We start from the raw sequence: 20433 nt of genomic DNA, 5'->3' as shown, positions 1-20433 counted from the left end.
GTGGCCACCTGTTGGAACCAACAATTCTACGGACACGTGCTTGTAGGATTAGAATAGCGGTTTTAATATACTTACAACAGAGCCAGCCTGTTAGCCGTTGAACTTTCGGTGAACTGGCCGGCTGACCCTGTGGCACTGATCTTTATACAGCAGCTCCCGGGGGAGGAGTCCTGGGTGGAGCCAAGAGAGAAGCCCAGTACAACTCTCGAGCATTCCCAGAGTTACTCCCCCTGGTGGTCAGGTAGTGCAACTGCACTTACAATATAGACACATGTATATACAGATTATAATCCGGTGTGAATCACATTCACCACACCACCAACGTCCCCCCAAGCTGATGGAGACACTAGGGAGCAGTAGGGACGTTCAGAGGGAGATATCTGTGATACTCCAGCAGGTCCATAGCCGATTGGAGGGCCCCAGAGCCTACGGGTGCAGGAGATGTCGCTACCAATGTGTGGCACCGAGGCCAACACTGCAAGGGTGGTTACCACAGTGGAGAGCCTGGTGCCCGCTATCTGGGTGTGGAGGTGTCTAAGACATGATGCAGTCAGTAACGGCCATGGTCCAGGGCATTTGCAGAAGGTCCTACTCATGGGGAGACGTGACCACCCAGTACCAGGCTGATCTTGATGAGGTTCTGCGGGACGTGTCCCACTCTCAGATAGGAATGACCGTGGCGCTGCGGAGCTTGTCCCAATTGCAGGTGGGCATTGCCGAGGCGCTCCAGAGCATGGCCCAGTCACTGGGGAACATTGTCGAGGGCGACGAAACCATGATACAGACATTTGGCAGAGCAGGGGCAGCCGGAACTCGGACCATGTGCCGCTGACAAGTGCGCCGGGGCCTACCGGCCTCAGAACCCACAGTGTATGCCTGCCAAGGGCATTGAGGGCCACGGGATGTGGTAAGCAGCTGGCTGCCTCCACCTCTGATGTGCATCCATTTTAAAAAATAATCTTTATTGTCACAACTGTGAAAATCCCCTAGTTGCCACATTCCGGCACCTGTTTGGGTACACAAGAAGAATTTAGAAGGTCCAATTCACCTAACAGCATGTCTTTCAGGACTTGTGGGAGGAAACCAGAGCATCCGGAGGAAACCCACGCAGACACGGGGAGAACGTGCAGACTCCGCACAGATAGTGACCCAAGCCGGGAATCGAAGCTCCTGCAGACCTGGACAACACCCCCAACCCTTGACCTCTGTGGGGCAACCTCCCCCACGTCACTGAATGTTAACATGTGATCCCCACCACCCGGATATATGGGTACCTTGCCCCACACCCATTCATCCTTGAGGGCATTGGAGCATGCCCCCCCTCCCTCAACCAAATGAGCATACCTCACTATGAGGTCACTGAGGCCCCCCCCCCCCCCCACCTTTACGGACACCCATGTAAGTCACCCCATTTTTTTGCTCTCTTCCCCTCCCCCCCAGCTTTCAAGCCCTCCCTTGACACCCCCCCCCCTTTCCCCTCCACTCTCATTTCTTTTTATTCATTCATGGGATGTGGGCGTTGCCAGCTGGAGCAGTTTTATTGGCTCTCTGAGGGCATTTAAGAGTCCACTACATTGATGTGGATCTGGAGTCACATGTCAGTTAGATCAGGTATGAAAGACAGATTTCCTCCCGAATGGACATTAGTAAGCCAGATGGGTTTTATGACAATGGTCTTGTGGTCATCATTAGACTTTTAATTCCAGATTTTATTTTTACCAAATTCAAATTTCACTATGTGCCATGGCGGGATTTGAACCTGATCCCCAGAGCATTACCATAGGTCCCTGGATTGCTTGCTTTTTATTCGATCATGGTATGTGGGCATCACAGTCTGTGCCAGCATTTATTGCCCATCCCCAATGCCCTTGAGGGGGAAGTGAAGAGTCAACCTCATTGCTGTGGGTCTGGAGTCACATGTAGGCCAGACCAGGTAAGGATGGCAGATTTCCTTCCCTAAAGGACATTAGTGAACCAGATGGGTTTTTACGACAATCGACAATGGTTTCATGGTCACCCCTGGACTTTTAATTCCAGACTTTTACTGAATTCAAATTTCACCATCTGAAGTGGCGGGATTTGAACCTGGGTCCCCAGAATACTCTGTGGGCGAAATTCTCCCCCCCACACGACGGGTGGGAGAATAGCGGGAGGGCCTTCCCAACTTTTTTGACGCCCTCCCGCTATTCTCCCCCCCCCCCCCCGCCGAAATCCCGACACGAATCGCTGCCGCCGTTTTTTTACGGCCGGCAGCGATTCTCAGCTGTTAGAAGGGCCGAAGTCCCAGCCCTTTACGACCTTTTTACGAACGGCAAACACACCTGGTCCTGCCGTTCGTAAAAACGTCGTGACAAACTCGCAAAAAATAACCATGGCACCGATTGGCACGGCAGTACCACGGCCGTGCCAAGGGTGCCATGGGCCCGCGATCGGTGGGCACCGATCGCGGGCAGCGGGCCCGATGCCCGCGCACTATTTGTCCTTCCGCCGCCCCGCAGTATCAATACGCGGGGCGGCTGAGGGGCAACCCGGCCCGCGCATGCGCGGGTTTCGCGCAAAAACGCGATGACGTCACCCGCGCATGCGCGGGTGGAGTCTTCCCACCTGCGCATGCGCGGCTGACGTCATATGACGCGTCAGCCGGCGCTAACTCCGGCAAGCGGGTTTAACGATTTTCGTTAAGCCCGACTTGTCGGAGCCTCCGACGTCGGGCTGCTAGCCCCGACGGGGGACCAGAATCGGTCCCCCGTCGGGAAGGGGCGCGATGCCGTAAAACCTGCCCGGGTTTTACGGCAGTTTTACGATTTCTCCCGTTTTGGGAGAATTTCGCCCTGTGTCTCTGGATTTCTAGTCCAGCGACATATCACGCACTAGTCCACCACCTCCCCAAACCCCCCTTCACCCCTCACCCTTTGTACTTCCCCTTTCATGGGCATGACCCCCTCATGTTCCGTCCTTTGACCCTGCCAACTTGGCACCCTGGAACCATGGTGCTGCCCCACCACCTTGGTGGTGCCAGGTTGGTACTGCCAGGGTGCCTGGGTACCATGGGCAGTCCCTGTCCCCAATTAACTGGGGGACTGCAATGGCTTCCGAGCCTCCCCGGAGTGGCCATCACGCCTGAGACCAGTACTAATCGGCACTTTGGTGAGGCCCTGCTGGTACGGCAGTGACTCCCGGGATCCAGCAGAATGCAACCTCAAATTGGTTGCTCATATTTAGTTGAGCATAATGGCTCATTTGAATATGATTACCCAGATCATGCAGGGCACTGCTGGTGGGGGAACTCACGATCAGCTCGGCACCTGATACAAAGCCTATTTTGGGCCTCTCCTGTGAGGCCCAATGGGATTAGTGCCAGACACAAGAGGGAGGAAACATTGCACCTTTAATGTCAAGATAGCCCAGGATTTTGAACATCACTATCAATCTCCTCTCAATCTTATTTTCTCTAATTAAACAACTCCTGCTTATCAAAGAATCCACATAACAGAAATCACACATGAGCTGGGAAACTTCCTGCTAATTACCATAGACCAATCCCCCTTTAGCTGATGCATCAGTACTGCCCCATGCTGAAAACAACTTGGTGGAAACACTGGAATGGCAAGGGTGCAGAATGTACTCTGGGTGAGGGTCTTCAGTATCCTTCAGCAAGAGTGGCTCGGTAGCACCACCACAAACCAAATTGACTGAGTCCTGGAGGACATAACTGCAAGACAGGGCCTGCAGCAGGTAGAGAAGGAACCAAAAAGTATTTTAATTGAACATTTTATACCACAAATTCACAAAGCCAAACAAAACCAACACATATATCACCAAAAGAAAAAGTTCAAACTGACGATTGTAACAGTAACCCCTTTAACAAATAGATCTCTTTTCCGGACATTACACTGACAGACTAGGCCAAAACACATTGACAGTGGTTTATATACAGTGTGGCTCTGCATTAATTTACCAGAAAGCGGTCTCTTGTCGTTTCCCTTCCTTCTGCTTGTCCCACATGTTCCTCTTGGTGTGATCGTCTCCCTCCCCCTTCCTCTGAGCACCCCCTCCCCAGTTTTGTTCTCTTTGTTCCGTGATTTGCTCTTTGACGCCCCCTTCCCCCCCACCCCCCCCCCCCACCCCTCCCCCCCTCCTCCTCCTCCCCCTTGCTCTACTGGTGTCTACCTACGAACAGTTCTTGAAACAAGTTGGTGAACGGCTTCCACACCCTGAGAAATCCATCTTCCGACCCACAGATGCCGAACTTTATCTTCTCCATCCAGACAAATTCCGCCAGGTCGGACAGCCAGTCTGCAGCCTTGGGTGGTGCTGCTGATCGCCAGCTGAGGAGGAGTCTCCAGCGGGTGATCAGGGAGACAAAGGCAAGTGCATCAGTCCCCCTCCCCTTGAAGAGCTCTGGCTGCTCTGATATCCTGAAGACCGCCACTAGTGGGCAAGACTGCATACACACTCCCTCAATCCTGCACATGGTCAGCACGGTAGCACAGTGGTTAGCATAGTTGCTTCACAGCTCCAGGGTCCTAGGTTCGATTCCCGGCTTGGGTCACTGTCTGTTCGGAGTCTGCACATTCTCCCCGTGTGTGCGTGGGTTTCCTCCGGGTGCTCCGGTTTAGAACATAGAACATAGAACGATACAGCGCAGTACAGGCCCTTCGGCCCTCAATGTTGCACCGACATGGGAAGTCAAAAACTAAAGGCCATCTAACCTACACTATGCCATTATCATCCATATGCTTATCCAATAAACTTTTAAATGCCCTCAATGTTGGCGAGTTCACTACTGTTGCAGGTAGGGCATTCCACGGCCTCACCACTCTTTGCACAAAAAAAACCTACCTCTGTCCTATATCTATTACCCCTCAATTTAAGGCTATGTCCCCTCGTGCTAGCCACCACCATCCGCGGGAGAAGGCTCTCACTGTCCACCCTATCTAACCCTCTGATCATTTTGTATGCCTCTATTAAGTCACCTCTTAACCTTCTTCTCTCTAACGAAAACAACCTCAAGTCCATCAGCCTTTCCTCATAAGATTTTCCCTCCATACCAGGCAACATCCTGGTAAATCTCCTCTGCACCCGTTCCAAAGCTTCCACGTCCTTCCTATAATGAGGCGACCAGAACTGTATGCAATACTCCAAATGCGGCCGTACCAGAGTTTTGTACAGCTGCAACATGACCTCATGGCTCCAGAACTCAATCCCTCTACCAATAAAGGCCAACACACCATAGGCCTTCTTCACAACCCTATCAACCTGGATGGCAACTTTCAGGGATCTATGTACATGGACACCGAGATCCCTCTGCTCATCCACACTACCAAGAATTTTACCATTAGCCAAATATTCCGCATTCCTGTTATTCTTTCCAAAGTGAATCACCTCACACTTCTCTACATTAAACTCCATTTGCCACCTCTCAGCCCAGCTCTGCAGCTTATCTATGTCCCTCTGTAACCTGCAATATCCTTCCGCACTGTCTACAACTCCACCGACTTTAGTGTCGTCTGCAAATTTACTCACCCAACCTTCTGTGCCCTCCTCTAGGTCATTTATAAAAATGACAAACAGCAACGGCCCCAGAACAGATTCTTGTGGTACGCCACTCGCAACTGAACTCCATTCTGAACATTTGCCATCAACCACCACCCTCTGTCTTCTTTCAACTAGCCAATTTCTGATCCACATCTCTAAATCACCCTCAATCCCCAGCCTCCGTATTTTCTGCAATAGCCGACCGTGGGGAACCTTATCAAACGCTTTACTGAAATCCATATACACCACATCAACTGCTCTACCCTCGTCTACCTGTTCAGTCACCTTCTCAAAGAACTCGATAAGGTTTGTGAGGCATGACCTACCCTTCACCAAACCATGTTTCCCTAATCATATTATTCCTATATAGATGATTATAAATCGTATCTCTTATAATCCTCTCCAAGACTTTACCCACAACATACGTGAGGCCTACCGGCCTATAGTTACCGGGGTTATCTCTACTCCCCTTCTTGAACAAAGGGACCACATTTGCTGTCCTCCAGTCCTCTGGGACTATTCCTGTAGCCAATGATGACATAAAAAGCAAAGCCAAAGGCTCAGCAATCTCTTCCCTGGCTTCCCAAAGACTTTACCCACAACAGACCAAAGATGTGCAGGTTAGGTGGATTGGCCATGCAAAATTGCCCTTCGTGTCAAAAAAAAAGGTTAGGTGGGGTTACTGGGTTACGAGTGTGGGCCGAAGTGGGGTGCTAATTCCATGGGCCAGTGCAGATTCGATGGGCCAAATGGCCGCCTTCTGCACTGTAAATTCTATGATACTGTAGCCTCACAGAAGTACATTTAGTACTCGATAAGTTTGGAGCACACCCAGAACATGTGAGTGTGGTTGGCCGGGCCTCCCCGGCACAGTTCTAATTTGTTCTCCACCCCCGGGAAGAATCCACTCATTCGTGTTCCCGTTTCGTGTGCCCTGTGCATGACCTTTAGTTGCATTGGGCTCCATTCTGCACATGTGGAGGTGTAGTTTGCCCCGTTCAGTGCTTTAATCCAGAGTCACCCGCTAATTCCCTGCCTCGTTCTGTCTACCACTTTTTCATAGAATTTACAGTGCAGAAGGAGGCCATTTGGCCCATCGAGTCTGCACCGGCTCTTGGAAAGAGCACCCAACCCAAGGTCAACACCTACACACTATCCCCATAACCCAGTAATCCCACCCAACACTAAGGGCAATTTGTACACTAAGGGCAATTTATCATGGCTAATCCACCTAACCTGCACATCTTTGGACTGTGGGAGGAAACCGGAGCACCCGGAGGAAACCCACGCACACACGGGGAGGATGTGCAGACTCCACACAGACAGTGACCTAAGCTGGAATCGAACCTGGGACCCTGGAGCTGTGAAGCACTTGTGTTATCCACAATGCTACCATGCTGCCCTTTGTCTCCTCCAGAGCATACCTCTTATATAGGGTTTGTATTGAGCATTCTGTAGGCCATTGGTGAGGCCACACCTGGAGTGTGATGTGCAGTTTAGGTGTCCTTATCGGAGGAAAGATGTTCTTGCTATGGAGTGAGAGAGAGAGAGACAAGGGCGAGACTTCAATAAAGAGCGCAGAGAGACCGGGCGAGACTTCAATAAAGAGCGCGAAGAGACCGGGCGAGACTTCAATAAAGAGTGCGGAGAGAGAGAGGGCGAGACTTCAGTAAAGAGCTCGGAGAGAGAGTGGACGAGACTTCAGTAAAGAACGCGGAGAGAGAGAGGGCGAGACTTCAGTAAAGAGCGTGGAGAGAGAGAGAGGGGCGAGACTTCATTAAAGAGTGCGGAGAGAGAGAGGGCGAGACTTCAGTAAAGAGCGTGGAGAGAGAGAGGGCAAGACTTCAGTAAAGAGCTTGGAGAAAGAGAGGGCGAGACTTCAGTGAAGAGCGCGGAGAGAGAGAGGGCGAGACTTCAGTAAAGCGAGCGGAGAGAGAGAGAGCGAGATTTCAGTAAAGAGTGCGGAGAGAGAGAGGGCGAGACTCAGTAAAGAGTGCAGAGAGAGACAGGGCGAGACTTCAGTAAAGGGCGTGGAGAGAGAGAGGGCGAGACTTTAGTAAAGAGCGCAGAGAGAGAGAGGGCGAGACTTCAGTAAAGAGCGTGGAGAGAGAGAGGGCAAGACTTCAGTAAAGAGCTCGGAGAAAGAGAGGGCGAGACTTCAGTGAAGAGCGCGGAGAGAGACAGGGCGAACTTCAGTATAGAGCCCGGAGAGAGAGAGGGCGAGACTCAGTAAAGAGTGCAGAGAGAGACAGGGCGAGACTTCAGTAAAGAGCGTGGAGAGAGAGAGGGCGAGACTTCAGTAAAGAGTGCAGAGAGAGACAGGGCGAGACTTCAGTAAAGAGCGTGGAGAGAGAGAGGGTGAGACTTCAGTAAAGAGCTCGGAGAAAGAGAGGGCGAGACTTCAGTGAAGAGCGCGGAGAGAGACAGGGCGAACTTCAGTATAGAGCCCGGAGAGAGAGAGGGCGAGACTCAGTAAAGAGTGCAGAGAGAGACAGGGCGAGACTTCAGTAAAGAGCTCGGAGAGAGAGAGGGCGAGACTTCAGTAAAGAGCACGGAGAGAGAGAGTACAAGACTTCAGTAAAGAGCTCGGAGAGAGAGAGGGTGAGACTTCAGTAAAGAGCTCGGATAGAGACAGGGCGAGACTTCAGTAAAGAGAGTGGAGAGAGAGGGCGAGACTTGAGTAAAGAGCGCGGAGAGAGAGAGGGTGAGGCTTCAGTAAAAAGCTCGGAGAGAGAGAGGGCGAGACTTCAATAAAGAGCTCGGAGAGAGAGAGGGCGAGACTTCAGTAAAGAGCGCGGAGAGAGAGAGTGGGCGAGACTTCAGTAAAGAGCTCGGAGAGAGAGAGGGCGAGACTTCAGTAAAGAGCGTGGAGAGAGAGAGGGCGAGACTTCAGTAAAGAGCGCGGAGAGAGAGAGGGCGAGACTTCAGTAAAGAGCGCGGAGAGAGAGAGGGCGAGACTTCAGTGAAGAGCGTGGAGAGAGAGAGAGGGCGAGACTTCAGTAAAGAGCGCGGAGCGAAAGAGGGCGAGACTTCAGTAAAGAGCGCGGAGAGAGAGAGGGCGAGACTTCAGTAAAGAGCGCGGAGAGAGAGAGGGCGAGACTTCAGTAAAGAGCACGGAGAGAGAGAGGGCGAGACTTCAGTAAAGAGCACGGAGAGAGAGAGGGCGAGACTTCAGTAAAGAGCACTCTCGGGTAAGACAGCTGTTTGTCTGTTTCCAAATTGAAAAAAAACCCAGTAAAGTGACATCATATGAAACTGTGGCCTGATTGGCTGAAAGGCAGACTGAGCTAAATTTGAATATTGGGAGTTACTGATTTAAATACTAGTCTTGATTTGACTTAGATTACTTTTTTTAAGTTGATTTGAATTACTATTTTTAAATTTTTTTATTCAACTTGAATAACTATTTTGGGGTGATTTAAATAACTATTTTAATTTCAATTGAATAACTATTTTTAATTTGTTGCCAGATCAAGAGGGATAAATACTCAGTTTAAAAAAAATTCTAATTAAATAGTATACGGGGATTGGGTTTAATCTGACACAAAAACATCTTTCTAAAGTTTAATTTCAAAAGTTTAATTTAAAGGAATAAATCATGGCAGGACAGCTACAAGGCATGGTCTGCTCCTCTTGCTCCATGAGGCAGGCTGGGGACAGTTCCAGTCCCCAGGGTCAGTATGTGTGCAGGAATTGTCTCCGGTTACAGCTCCTGGAAGCTGGAGTGGCGGCTGGAGTCACTGTGGAGAATCGACGAATCGGAGAGTATGGTGGATAGCACGTATAGAGAGGTGGTCACATCGCAGGCTCAGACTCCGCAGGCAGGAAGGGAATGGGTGACCACCAGACAGAGCAAGGGAGCGAGGCAGGTAGTGCAGGAATCTCCTGTGGCCATTCCCCTGCAGAACAGGTTTACCATTTTGGATACTGTTGTGGGGTATGTCCTCTCAGGGGAAAACAGCAACAGCCAAACTCGTGGCACCATGGCTGCAGAGGAGAGGAGTGATAAGTGTGACAGTGCAATAGTTATAGGGGATTCAATTGTAATGGGAATAGACAGGCGTTTCTGTGGCCACTAACGAGACTCCAGAATGGTATGATGCATCCCTGGTGCTAGGGTCAAGGATGTCTCTGAGTGGGTACAGGACATTCTGGAGGGTGAGGGTGAACAACCAGTGGTCGTGGTACACATCAGTACAAATTACATAGGTAAAAAAAGGAATGAGGTCCTAAAATCAGAATATGGGGAGCTATGAATGAAATGAAAGAAAATCGCTTATTGTCACAAGTAGGCTTCAAATGAAGTTACTGTGAAAAGCCCCTAGTCGCCACATTCTGGCGCCTGTTCGGGGAGGCTGGTACTGGAATTGAACCGTGCTACTGGCCTTCCTTGGTCTGCTTTCAAAGCCAGCGATTTAGCCCTGTGCTAAACAAGCCCCTTAGGAAGGAATTTAAGAAATCGGACCTCAAAGGTAGTGATCTCAGGATTACTACCAGTGCCCTGTGTTAGTCAGAGCAGAAATGACAGGATATATAGGATGAATACATGGCTGAAGAGATGGTGTCAGGGGGAGGGTTCCAGATTCCTGGGGCATTGGGACTGGTTCTGGGGGAGGTGGGACCTGTACCAACTGGACGGGTTACACCTGGGCAGGACTGGAACTGATGAAACTGGGACTGTTGCTGGAGCGGTTGCGGAGGGTTGAAACTAATATGCGGGTGGATGGAAACCTACGCAAGGAGTCAGAGAAAGAGGGAGCAAGGACAAAAGCAAAAGGTAGAAAAGTGAATAGGAAAAGTGACAGGTGGAGAAACCAAGGACAAAATTCAAACAGGGCAGTAGAGAAAAATATTGTGGGCATGACAAGCATTGTGAAAAAGCCAAACTTAAAGGCTCTGTGCCTTAATGCACGGAGCACTTGCAATAAAGTGGATGAACTAAACGCGCAGATAGATATAAATGGGTATGGTATAATTGGGATTACGGAGACATGGCTGCAGGGTGAACAGGGATGGGAACTGAATGTCCCAGGGTTCTCAGTATTTAGGAAGGACAGGTATAAAAGAAAAGGTGGTGGTGTGGCACTGCTGGTGAAAGAGAACACAATAATGAGAAAGGATATTAGCTACAACAATGTGCAATATGTATGGGTCGAGTTGAACAATACCAAGGGACAAAAAACATTAGTGGGTGTCATATATAGACCCACAAACTGCACTGATGAGGTTGGAATGGCATTAAACAAGAAATTAGAGATGCATGTAATAAGTGAATATCGTTGATCATGGGTGATTTTAATCTTCACATAGATTGGACAAATCAAATTAGTCACAATGCCATAGAGGAAGAATTCCTGGAGTGTATGCGGGATGGTTTTCTTGACCCAATATGTGGAGGAACCAATCAGAGAGCAGGCCATCTTATACTGGGTACTGTGTAATGAGAATGGAATCATTGCCAATCTGGCTGAACGAGACCCCTTGGAGATGAGCGACCATAACATGATAGAATTTTTTATCAAGATGGAGAGTGAAGTAGTTGATTCAGAGACGAGGGTGCTGAATCTTAATAAAGGAACTATGAGGAGATGAGGCGTGAGTTGGCCTTGATAGATTGGGGAGAGTTACTTAAAGGGATGACAGTGGATAGACATTGGCAAACATTCAAGGAACGCATGGAGGAACTACAGCAACTGTTCATTCCTGTCTGGCACAAAAACAAAGGGGGTAAGAGGGCCAATCCATGGCTTACAAAGGAAATTAGAAATCGTATCTGATTCAAGGAAGAAGCATACAGATTGGCCAAGAAAAATAATAGGTCTGAGGATTAGGAGCACTTTAGAATTCACCAAAGAAGGACGAAGGGATTGATTAAGAAGGGGAAAGCACAGTGCGAAAGGAAGCTTGCAGGGAACATAAAGACTGACACTAAGAGTTTCTATAGATATGTGAAGAGAAAGAGATTGGTAAAGACAAATGTAGGCCCACTACAGACAGAAACAGGGGAATGTACAATAAGGGACAAAGAAATGGCTGAGCAATTGAATACATACTTTGGTTCTGTCTTCACAAATGAGGACACAAATCAGATCCCAGAAATATTGGAGAATGAAAGGTTTAATGAGAGGGAAGAACTGAGGGAGATCAGCATTTGTAGAGAAACGGTGCTGGGAAAACTGATGGGATTGAAGGCGGATAAACCCTCAGGGCCTGAGAATCTGGGGTTTGGTACGTTTCGGCGTAGCCCATTTGGCGTAGCTGATTCGGCGTGGCCGATTCGGCGTCCGGGAAATAGTTGGACTATTCGGCGCAGCCGTTTAGGTGCCAGGACATTCCGACGTCATCAGCATCTCTATATTTAAAATATTTAAACTGACTTTAAAATTTTAAAATTTTGCTAAAACGGTATTATAAAAAACAATTAATTAAAAAACCTAGTAAAGCTATTTAATCTTAGAAATTACTTCTTCATTTCGTAATTATGAGAAATACCCCTCAGGAATTCAATAGGGTCTAATGATTCAACTTCCAAGATGACTTTTTTGATTCGTGCATCAGCATCTCGATTTTTTTTAGCTTTTTGGGGGGCGGATATCCAGCTGTCAACTTTTCGAGAAATTCATCACGTCCTTTCTGAACTTTCCGTAAGGCATCAATAAATTTCTAGATTGCAGGATGATGCATTCCTAGCTCATATTTCAAACGTCGATTGGCAGCTTCGGCGTGATTGTTGGTGCGATCTTCATTATTTAGAGTTCGCTCATAAAGGTTCCATATCTCGGGAGCGAAAAGAGGGGTCATCCTTGCATTTCGCCGCCTATTCAGTCGTCCAATATAAGGATCCTCAAACCAATGGAACAAGACTATTAGTTCATCAGGAAGAACTGCTGCTATTGTATCCATGTATTCATCCATCTTTTCTAATGGAACGAAGGCAAGTGCTATAATCATTTTAGCCCATAACGCAAAGTCAGAATCGGTTTTATAGCGATTAGATAAACCCCATGAAATAAGATGTCTGTGCATGTTTTGGGCTAGATGGAAAAGCATCCCTTAATGCGAACGGTGGGAAATGCATCTTGCAGAGCAAGAATGGCAGCTTGTTCAAAGTCACAAATTATAGAAGTCGGTCTCAAATTAGGTTCGATGGTTTCAAGTAACTCAAATAAATGAAAATAAGTTACTCTTTGTTTGTTAGGAAGCAGAGCATAAACTATAGGATTAACTCCATCACGCTTCTTAGCCGATATAACATACACCTGATGAAAAAGACTAGGCGCAATAGTGAAAGTCCCGTCAGCAAACCAAATTTCTGAGTAGACTAAATGTTGCAGCCAGCTTATTCTACCAAATACTAATATCCTATTATTACTTTCTCCAGTGTCTCCCAATAAGAATTTCTCTTCCACACCCAGTTGGGGAACATATACTTTATAGGACTCAGGTATAACTAAATGCTCCAAATCAGTTGGATTAGCTGGTGCCTTGTATAATAGTTTTCAATTCCTAGCTATAAGTTTTCGCATTGCAGGCAAGTCTGGAGCTAAGGCTAAACTAGCTTGAGAAGCGCCAGCCATACATTAATTTACCACAACGTTGGTGGCTCGAGAGTTTCAACACTTCTTTGTTTAACAATTGTTTTTATCTTTTCAACCTCTATTTTTGCGGCAGAAGCTTCATGGGTGTGTTCATTCAACTGACGAATAACTTTTCCATCCTTCATATGCAATCTCACTTTACATCGATCTTTCTGTTCACATCGCCAAAACTTTAATTCAGGATCACCTTTGCTCGTTGCGTCAAAAATAAAAAGGTATCCACCGTGTATCACTTTGTTTCTTCCACGTTTTGATAAAATATTAGCTTCCATTTGGAATAAAAGGGTGCACTGAAGGAAATCACTGAAGGAAGCTGCACTGAAGCTTATAATTGGACTATTTGGCAATTGGAATACCTCATTTGAATGAGAGAGAGAGCTAATTGGACTATTTGGCAATTAGAACTATTACGACTAGAATAGAGAGAGAGAGAAGCTGCACTGAAGTAAATCACTGCTTATAATTGGACAATTTGCCAATTAGAATAGCTCATTTGAACGATTATAGACAACGAAGCAAACCCTTCAAATCAATCGTATTCGGTAATTTGACGCCGCAACGTCCCTCCGCCGAAAAATTCCTCCGTCGAATCGGATACGCCGAACTGGCCATGCCGAATCAGCCACGCCGAACTGGCCACGCCGAAACGTCCCATCCCCGAGAATCTGCATCCCAGAGTGCTTAAGGAGGTGGCTCTGGAAATAGTGGATGCATTGGTGGTCATCTTCCGGGATTCTATAGACTCTGGAACTGTCCCTGCAGATTGGAGGATAACTCACATCACTCCGATATTCAAAAAGGGAGGTAGGGAGAAAGCAGGGAATTATAGACCAGTAAGCCTAACATCGGTAGTGGGGGAAATGCTTGAATCCTGTATCAAGGACTTTATAGCGGAACATTTAGAAGGCAGTGCCAGGTTCAGTCAGAGTCAGCATGGATTTATGGAGAGAAAATCATGCTTGACAAATCAGTTGGAATTCTTTGAAGAGGTAACCAGTGCAGTCGACAAGGGGGTGCCAGTCGATGTGATATACTTGGACTTTCAGAAGGCATTTGACAAAGTCCCGCATAAGAGATTATTGTGCAAAATTAAAGTGCATGGGATTGGGGAAATGTATTGAGGTGGACAGAAAACTGGTTGGCAGAGAGGAAACAAAGAGTAGGGATTAGTGGGTCCTTTTCACATTGGCAGGCCGTAACCAGTAACCAGTGGGACACCACAGAGATCGATGCTGGGACCCCAGCTATTCGCAATATATATTAATGATTTGGATGAGGGAACAAAATGTAAATGTCTGGGGCTGGTTTACCACAGGGCTGAATCGCTGGCTTTGAAAGCAGACCAAGGGCAACACGGTAGCATGGTGGTTAGCATAAATGCTTCACAGCTCCAGGGTCCCAGGTTCAGTTCCCGGCTGGGTCACTGTCTGTGCGGAGTCTGCACGTCCTCCCCGTGTGTGCGTGGGTTTCCTCCGGGTGCTCCGGTTTCCTCCCACAGTCCAAAGATGTGCGGGTTAGGTGGATTGGTCATGCTAAATTGCCATTAGTGTCTAAAAAAAATAAGGTTAATTGGGGGGGGGGGTTTCTGGTATAGGGTGGATACATTGGCTTCAGTCGGGTGATCATTGCTCGGCACAACATCGAGGGCCGAAGGGCCTGTTCTGAGCTGTACTGTTCTATGTTCTATGTTCGAAACCTTCGCTGCACTCCCTCGAGAGCAAGAACATCCTCCCTCAGAGAAGGAGCCGGGAATCGAACCTGGGACCCTGGAGCTGTGAAGCATTTATGCTAACCACCATGCTACCGTGCTGCCATGTTTACCAGACTGATTCCAGGGATGGTGGGACTGTCATATAAGGAGAGATTGACGAGGTTAGGATTGTTGTCGCTGGAGTTCAGAAGAATGAGGGGGAAACTCATAGAGACTGATAAAATTCTCACAGGACTAGACAGCGTAGATGTAGGGAAGATGTTATCAGTGGTGGATGTGTCCAGAACCAGGGGTCACAGCCTGAGGATTCAGGGTAAACCATTTTGGACAGAGATAAGAAGACATTTCTTCACGCAAAGTGTGGTGAGCCCGTGGAATTCATTACCACAGAAAGTAGTTGATGCTAAACCTTTGAATTTATTCAAGAGGCGGCTAGATACAGCATTTGGGGAGAATGGGTTCAAAGGCTATGGAGAGAAAGCAGGATTAGGCTATTGAGTTGGATGATCAGCTATGGTCGTGATGAATGGCGGAGCAGGCTCGAAGGGCCAAAAGGCCTCTTCCTGCTCCTATCTTCTATGTATCTATGTACCTCCAGTATGGAGTCAACCGGCTGTTGCCTCATCACTTTATCCTTCCTATCTTTCCTATGAATGCAATAATTTCCAACCTTATTGGCAAGGAAAGCCGTGTCCAACCTTCATGGGCGGGGGTGGGGCGGGGGTGGGGGATGGGGGGGGGACCTGGTGGTGGTGGAAAAGTTCTGCCCAGGCTGTCTCCACCCTCACATCCAAGTAGTGGAGATTACGATTGTGGAGTACTCCGCTCCCACTAGTGGGGAAGCATCGCTTTCCCGACTACGAATAATTTGATCCTGGAATAGACCCTGCGTACCTGGGAGAAGAAGGAGAACTCCTTCTGCCCTGGAGTGTGAACCTCCAGCGGTCCACTGCACCATCTGCTCCATGAAGGTATTCAACTCTCTTGCCATGTTTAATAATTTTCCTGATTTGGGGCTGGACCTGTCCGTCTGTGGGTCCTGTACACATTTAAAGATCCCCCCGCCCTATCACAATGAGTCGGCCTGAGATTATATCAAGGATTTGTGACATGGTTTTCTTCATGAGTTCTGCGTCACCTAGTTGGGAGGGCACACAGTTTACTAGGACTACTGGTGCCCCTTCCAGAACACCATTGACCATGACATTCCGCCCCCCAAGTCCATGACCATCTTTGTCCCCTTGTAAGCAGTATGGCCACTCCCTATCCCTCGTCTCGTAACATACTTGGTATGTCTGCCCTACCCAACTCTTCCTTACCTGCAGTCGGTCCGTCTCCCTCAGGTGCGTCTCTTGGAGGAAGATAACATCAGCCCTCAGACTTCCCAAATGGGCAAAGACTCGGGATCTTTTCACAGGGCGGTTCAGTCCCCTGACGTTCCAGGTGACTATTCTGATGGGGGTTTCTGTCCTCCCCCCTCCTGTGGGGCAACTATACTTACCTTCCAGATGTAAGCCAGTCATAGCCAGCGTTCAACTCCCCCCCCCCCCCCCCCCGCCTCCTGATTCCCCCCCACGGTCTGTCTACCCCCTTCTGCCCCTCACTCCCCCCTCCCCTCACCGTCCATGCCCCAGTGCACCCATCCCCCCCCCCCCCCCCCCCAGCGTATAGAATTCCAAACCGCACCTTGCTCTTGTGTGGGGCTACTTTGGCTGTGTTGTATTCAGCCCGATGCTTGGCCATGTCTGCCCCAATGTCTTTGTATATATGATTTGTGTGCCCCTTCCACTTACAGGACCATATGTTCATTGCTTCAGGATTTTTCCTTGCCTTAGTACCGCTGCAGCTTTGTGACGAAGGCCTAGGGTTTCTCCCATGTTTTAGGCCTCAGCTGGCATTAACTGTGGGCTCTGTCTCCCTCTGGGGGTTTGGGAAAGTTCTCCCCTCTGACTGGTTTTCCAGCATCTCGGCCACGTAGTCCATGGGGCTCCTGACCTTGATGCCCTCTGGTAGGCCCTTAATGCGTAGATTTGGGCATCGCGATTGGTTCTCCTGGTCCTTGACCTTCCTTTTCAGAGTCCCCTGGTTTCAGAGCACCACCCTTGCCACCTCCGTCTCCAATGAGGTGATCCGGTTGCTCTGGTCAGTTGCTGACTTCTCCAGCTCCCTGATAGTTTTCTCCTGCACCTCCAGTCGTTGCTCCATCTTTTCCAGTGCCACTTTGAAGGGGACTGAGTACATTACCGTCCACACAGTGATGCAAGAAGGCATGTGGCCTAGACGAAGGGTCAATATGGTGTTGGCCAGAGACATGTTAAAGCCTAAGATGGAGATAGCTCTAGTCCTGTACCTTTATGTGTATTTGTATATACTTACAAATAGTTTACAAAAACTTGCTGTTGATGTACAGAATACTCTGAAGACTTCCTCAACAGACATCTACAACCAACACTATCCTAAATCTTTTTTTTTACCCTAAACAGTTAATTAACCTCCTCCTTTAAAAATTATTAAACAAACTGACCAATTACCAGGGCACATATTTAATCTTTAATTGGTCCCTGTCATCTGATGTTAGCTCCTAAAATACAACAAAGCACAATTCCTAAACAAAATAATTGTCACATCCAGGCATCTTATCAGGTACGTATTGGATTTCTGGCTGTTGCATTATGGTTAGGGTTTCAACAGGTAAATATGTACGTCGCGATTACAAAGGTTCACTTTGAATCTGAACTTTGGTACTTGGGGTTATAAGACATGTGCTAAAGCTTCAGAATTTGAATATATGATTTGATGCCTTTGCAAAGTATGAATCTAAAGAACCAGAAACAGAGCAAGCACATTCTGTTGAACAAACTTTAGCAATTTTGCCTTTTGAAAATTTGAATACTACTACTCCAGTCCATATTGGGATAAAGTTCATCATTGTCATCACTCTCAGGTTTTTACACCTCACTATAATTTCCCAGAAAATTTGCTTCTGTTTATCTTTTCTACTAGTTGATGGCCTTTAGAATAAACCAACAGTGTAATTGTACCTCTATTTGTTTCTTAATTCTAACCAATATCATTGGCTCTCACTAGGACATCCTCTCCATCCAGCAGTGTAATCAATATTGCCACATTCCTTAATAATCCTTAATCAATACTGCCAAACAATTGTTCCTTCTCTATCTGTTCTGAACAACTTGTATCCAGGAATATTTAATACCCAGTCCTCATAAAGTCTATTTCCTGTTAGAAGCACATTGTGGGCGCATTTGCACAGTTTGTATCTATGCTTGTTTTGACAAATGTAAATGTCCTCAAATCACTTTGAATCATAGCATGTTTTTGGTATAGAAAGAGGTCACTTGGCTCATCCCAGCTGTCCAAAGATCTTCAGCAATTTAGCTGGGTGCGGTCCCCTGCTGAGTCAAACTCATTATTTATATCAATCCGTCACGCTGAAAGCAAATTTTCTGTTAATATATGGATATCAATCACACAAATGACAAAACTGTCCATCCCACTGGTACTTCAGTGCATCTGGAATGTAGAAACATGTCACATGTTTTCTTTTGGTGCACATTTATTGATGGTAATTCATAGAATTGTTTTCTTCAATAAGTCAGGTAGAACTTACAGCTTGGGAGCAAACTATTCAACCCAGCGAGTCAATATCAGTGCTAACACTCCATAGGAGCTCTATCCTATCTCCCTTCATTCTTCAATTCCCTCTTCTCTTTGGTTTGTATTCAGCCTCTTGTTATAAACCTCAAGGCTTCTAAGCATTCAACGTGGCAATGCATTCTCTGCTCACCATTTATGCTTTGAAATGAGCAACATTTTTCCAACGTTGGTTTAGTTTGACAGTTGTGGTAATGTAATGGTCGCAGTGTTCGCTCTGTCTTGTGCAATGACATAAATATAATGTTCCTGGTCTTTCCTGTTCACAGCTGGTCCTCTGCTGAAAGAAACAGAAGTCATTAAGAACCTTGCAGCATCCTCCATCATTACATTGTATTTCAGAGATCTGGGGACACAAGTAAGCTGGATCACGGTAAGTTATAGCAGCACTGTAGCATTAAGAGCCACACGCATGACGAACCCAGAACATCTTACCTGACTGAAAATGTTTAATGCTTACTCAAGATTTGAACATGTTATGTTTAAGCTCCTAATCCAACAAAATAAGTAATTATAATCCGATGTATTATAGTTAACAGTGTTAACTATTCATCCATCTCTGAAACTGGAGGTGGTGAGAGTCAAGCGAACCAGCAGGTTTTGTAAAGGTGGTGCTATGTTTCCTCTCAGACCTTTGCACAAATTGTCAGATAATGTTTTTAATTTACATGCTCCGGAAATCCAAAAAGAAATATCCACTCTTACTCACAATGTATATAAAAATCATACAATCCCTACAGGGCAGATGGAGGCCAATCGGCACATCAGGTCTGCACCGACCCACCAAAAAGTGCGTCACCGAGACCCATGGCGCCCCCCTATCCCAGTAAACCTGTCTAACCTTTTGGACTCAAGGTGACAATTTAGCATGGTCAATCCACCTAACCTGCACACCTTTGGACTGTGGGAGGGAACAAGAGTACTCGGAGGAAACCCATGTAGACACGGGGAGAACGTACAAACTCCGCACAGACACTTATCCAAGGCCAGAAATGAACCCGGAACCCCGGATCTGTGAGGGAACAGTGCCAACCACTGTGCCACCATGTCACTCTGTTTCAGGAATGTGTTTACGCCACTCCTTGTGCCTCTGGGAGTTCTGCAGAGGTACCGTCAAATACATCAAACGTGGGTAATTTTTATCTCCCAGAAACTAACTTGCCAATGGGATTTCCCATTGTAACGACCCCATGCCGTTGCGAAACCTGCGAGCGGAGGTGCATTGCTGGCAGGAAAAGTGAATTGCAATAACCATTTGTGGCGTGTTTTTCAGAGAATTTCCTGCTGGCTATGCCGGCGAGTTCCTCACCTCTATTCATTGTCACTTAGTCACTTTTTTGGGCCCCTGGGAGTTTCTCACCGGTTTAGCCCACACGTTTTTAGCACTGGGGAGCTCAACAGAGATTGAGCCACCATTTTGAAAGGGTACCCGATCTTTAAGCGAGTTTGTGGGTCCCCCACCCATGGGCAATGTCGCGCCCCCCACCCCCCCCCCCCCCCCCCACACACACATGGGCACTCCCCCACACCTCCAAGTGAAGTCATCTCGTTTTGGGTCCCTGAGGCCCCCCTCTTCAGTCCTCCCCAAGCTCCTTTACAGGCCCCACTTTCCAGGACCCCCAAACCTCCTGGAGGCCTCTACTTACCTGCCTTGCACGTTACCACCTTTCAAACCCCTCCACCCTCCTTTCATGGGCATGCCCCCCCCCTCAGCTCCTGACCCTTGGCAATGCCACACTGGCATGTGGTCACCCTTGCACTGCCACCTTGGCATCCAGGCATTGTTCATGCCAGCTTGGAAGTGCCAAGATGCCCGCGTGCCAGGGGGAGGGCCAAGGAGCCACCCTGCACTTATTCTGACCACCCAGGGGTTTGTTTCTATGGCCCAGGAGACCCCCCCCACCCCCCGAGATC

The 20433-nt window shown here is 47.9% G+C and overlaps 1 protein-coding gene and 1 long non-coding RNA gene across 2 annotated transcripts in view; one reads left to right on the top strand and one right to left on the bottom strand.

Annotated features, from left to right (window-relative positions):
• The window catches only part of LOC119970181 (trans-2,3-enoyl-CoA reductase-like), a 225374-nt gene that overhangs the window by 69165 nt on the left and 135776 nt on the right, over window positions 1–20433 (top strand). Inside the window, exon 4 of the mRNA XM_038804400.1 lies at window positions 18789–18892. Within this exon, the coding sequence (XP_038660328.1) occupies window positions 18789–18892 (104 nt within the window). The remainder of the gene's footprint in view (window positions 1–18788; window positions 18893–20433) is intronic.
• The window catches only part of LOC119970182, a 47613-nt gene continuing 44558 nt past the window's right edge, over window positions 17379–20433 (bottom strand). The window contains exon 2 of the long non-coding RNA XR_005461557.1: window positions 17379–18799. This is a non-coding gene — a long non-coding RNA (uncharacterized LOC119970182). The remainder of the gene's footprint in view (window positions 18800–20433) is intronic.

The sequence above is a fragment of the Scyliorhinus canicula genome, chromosome 8 (assembly GCF_902713615.1).
Source record: "Scyliorhinus canicula chromosome 8, sScyCan1.1, whole genome shotgun sequence".
Lineage (NCBI taxonomy): Eukaryota > Metazoa > Chordata > Chondrichthyes > Carcharhiniformes > Scyliorhinidae > Scyliorhinus > Scyliorhinus canicula.
The sequence above is the reverse complement of the archived record's forward strand: the minus strand, read 5'-3'. Positions and strand labels throughout refer to the sequence as shown.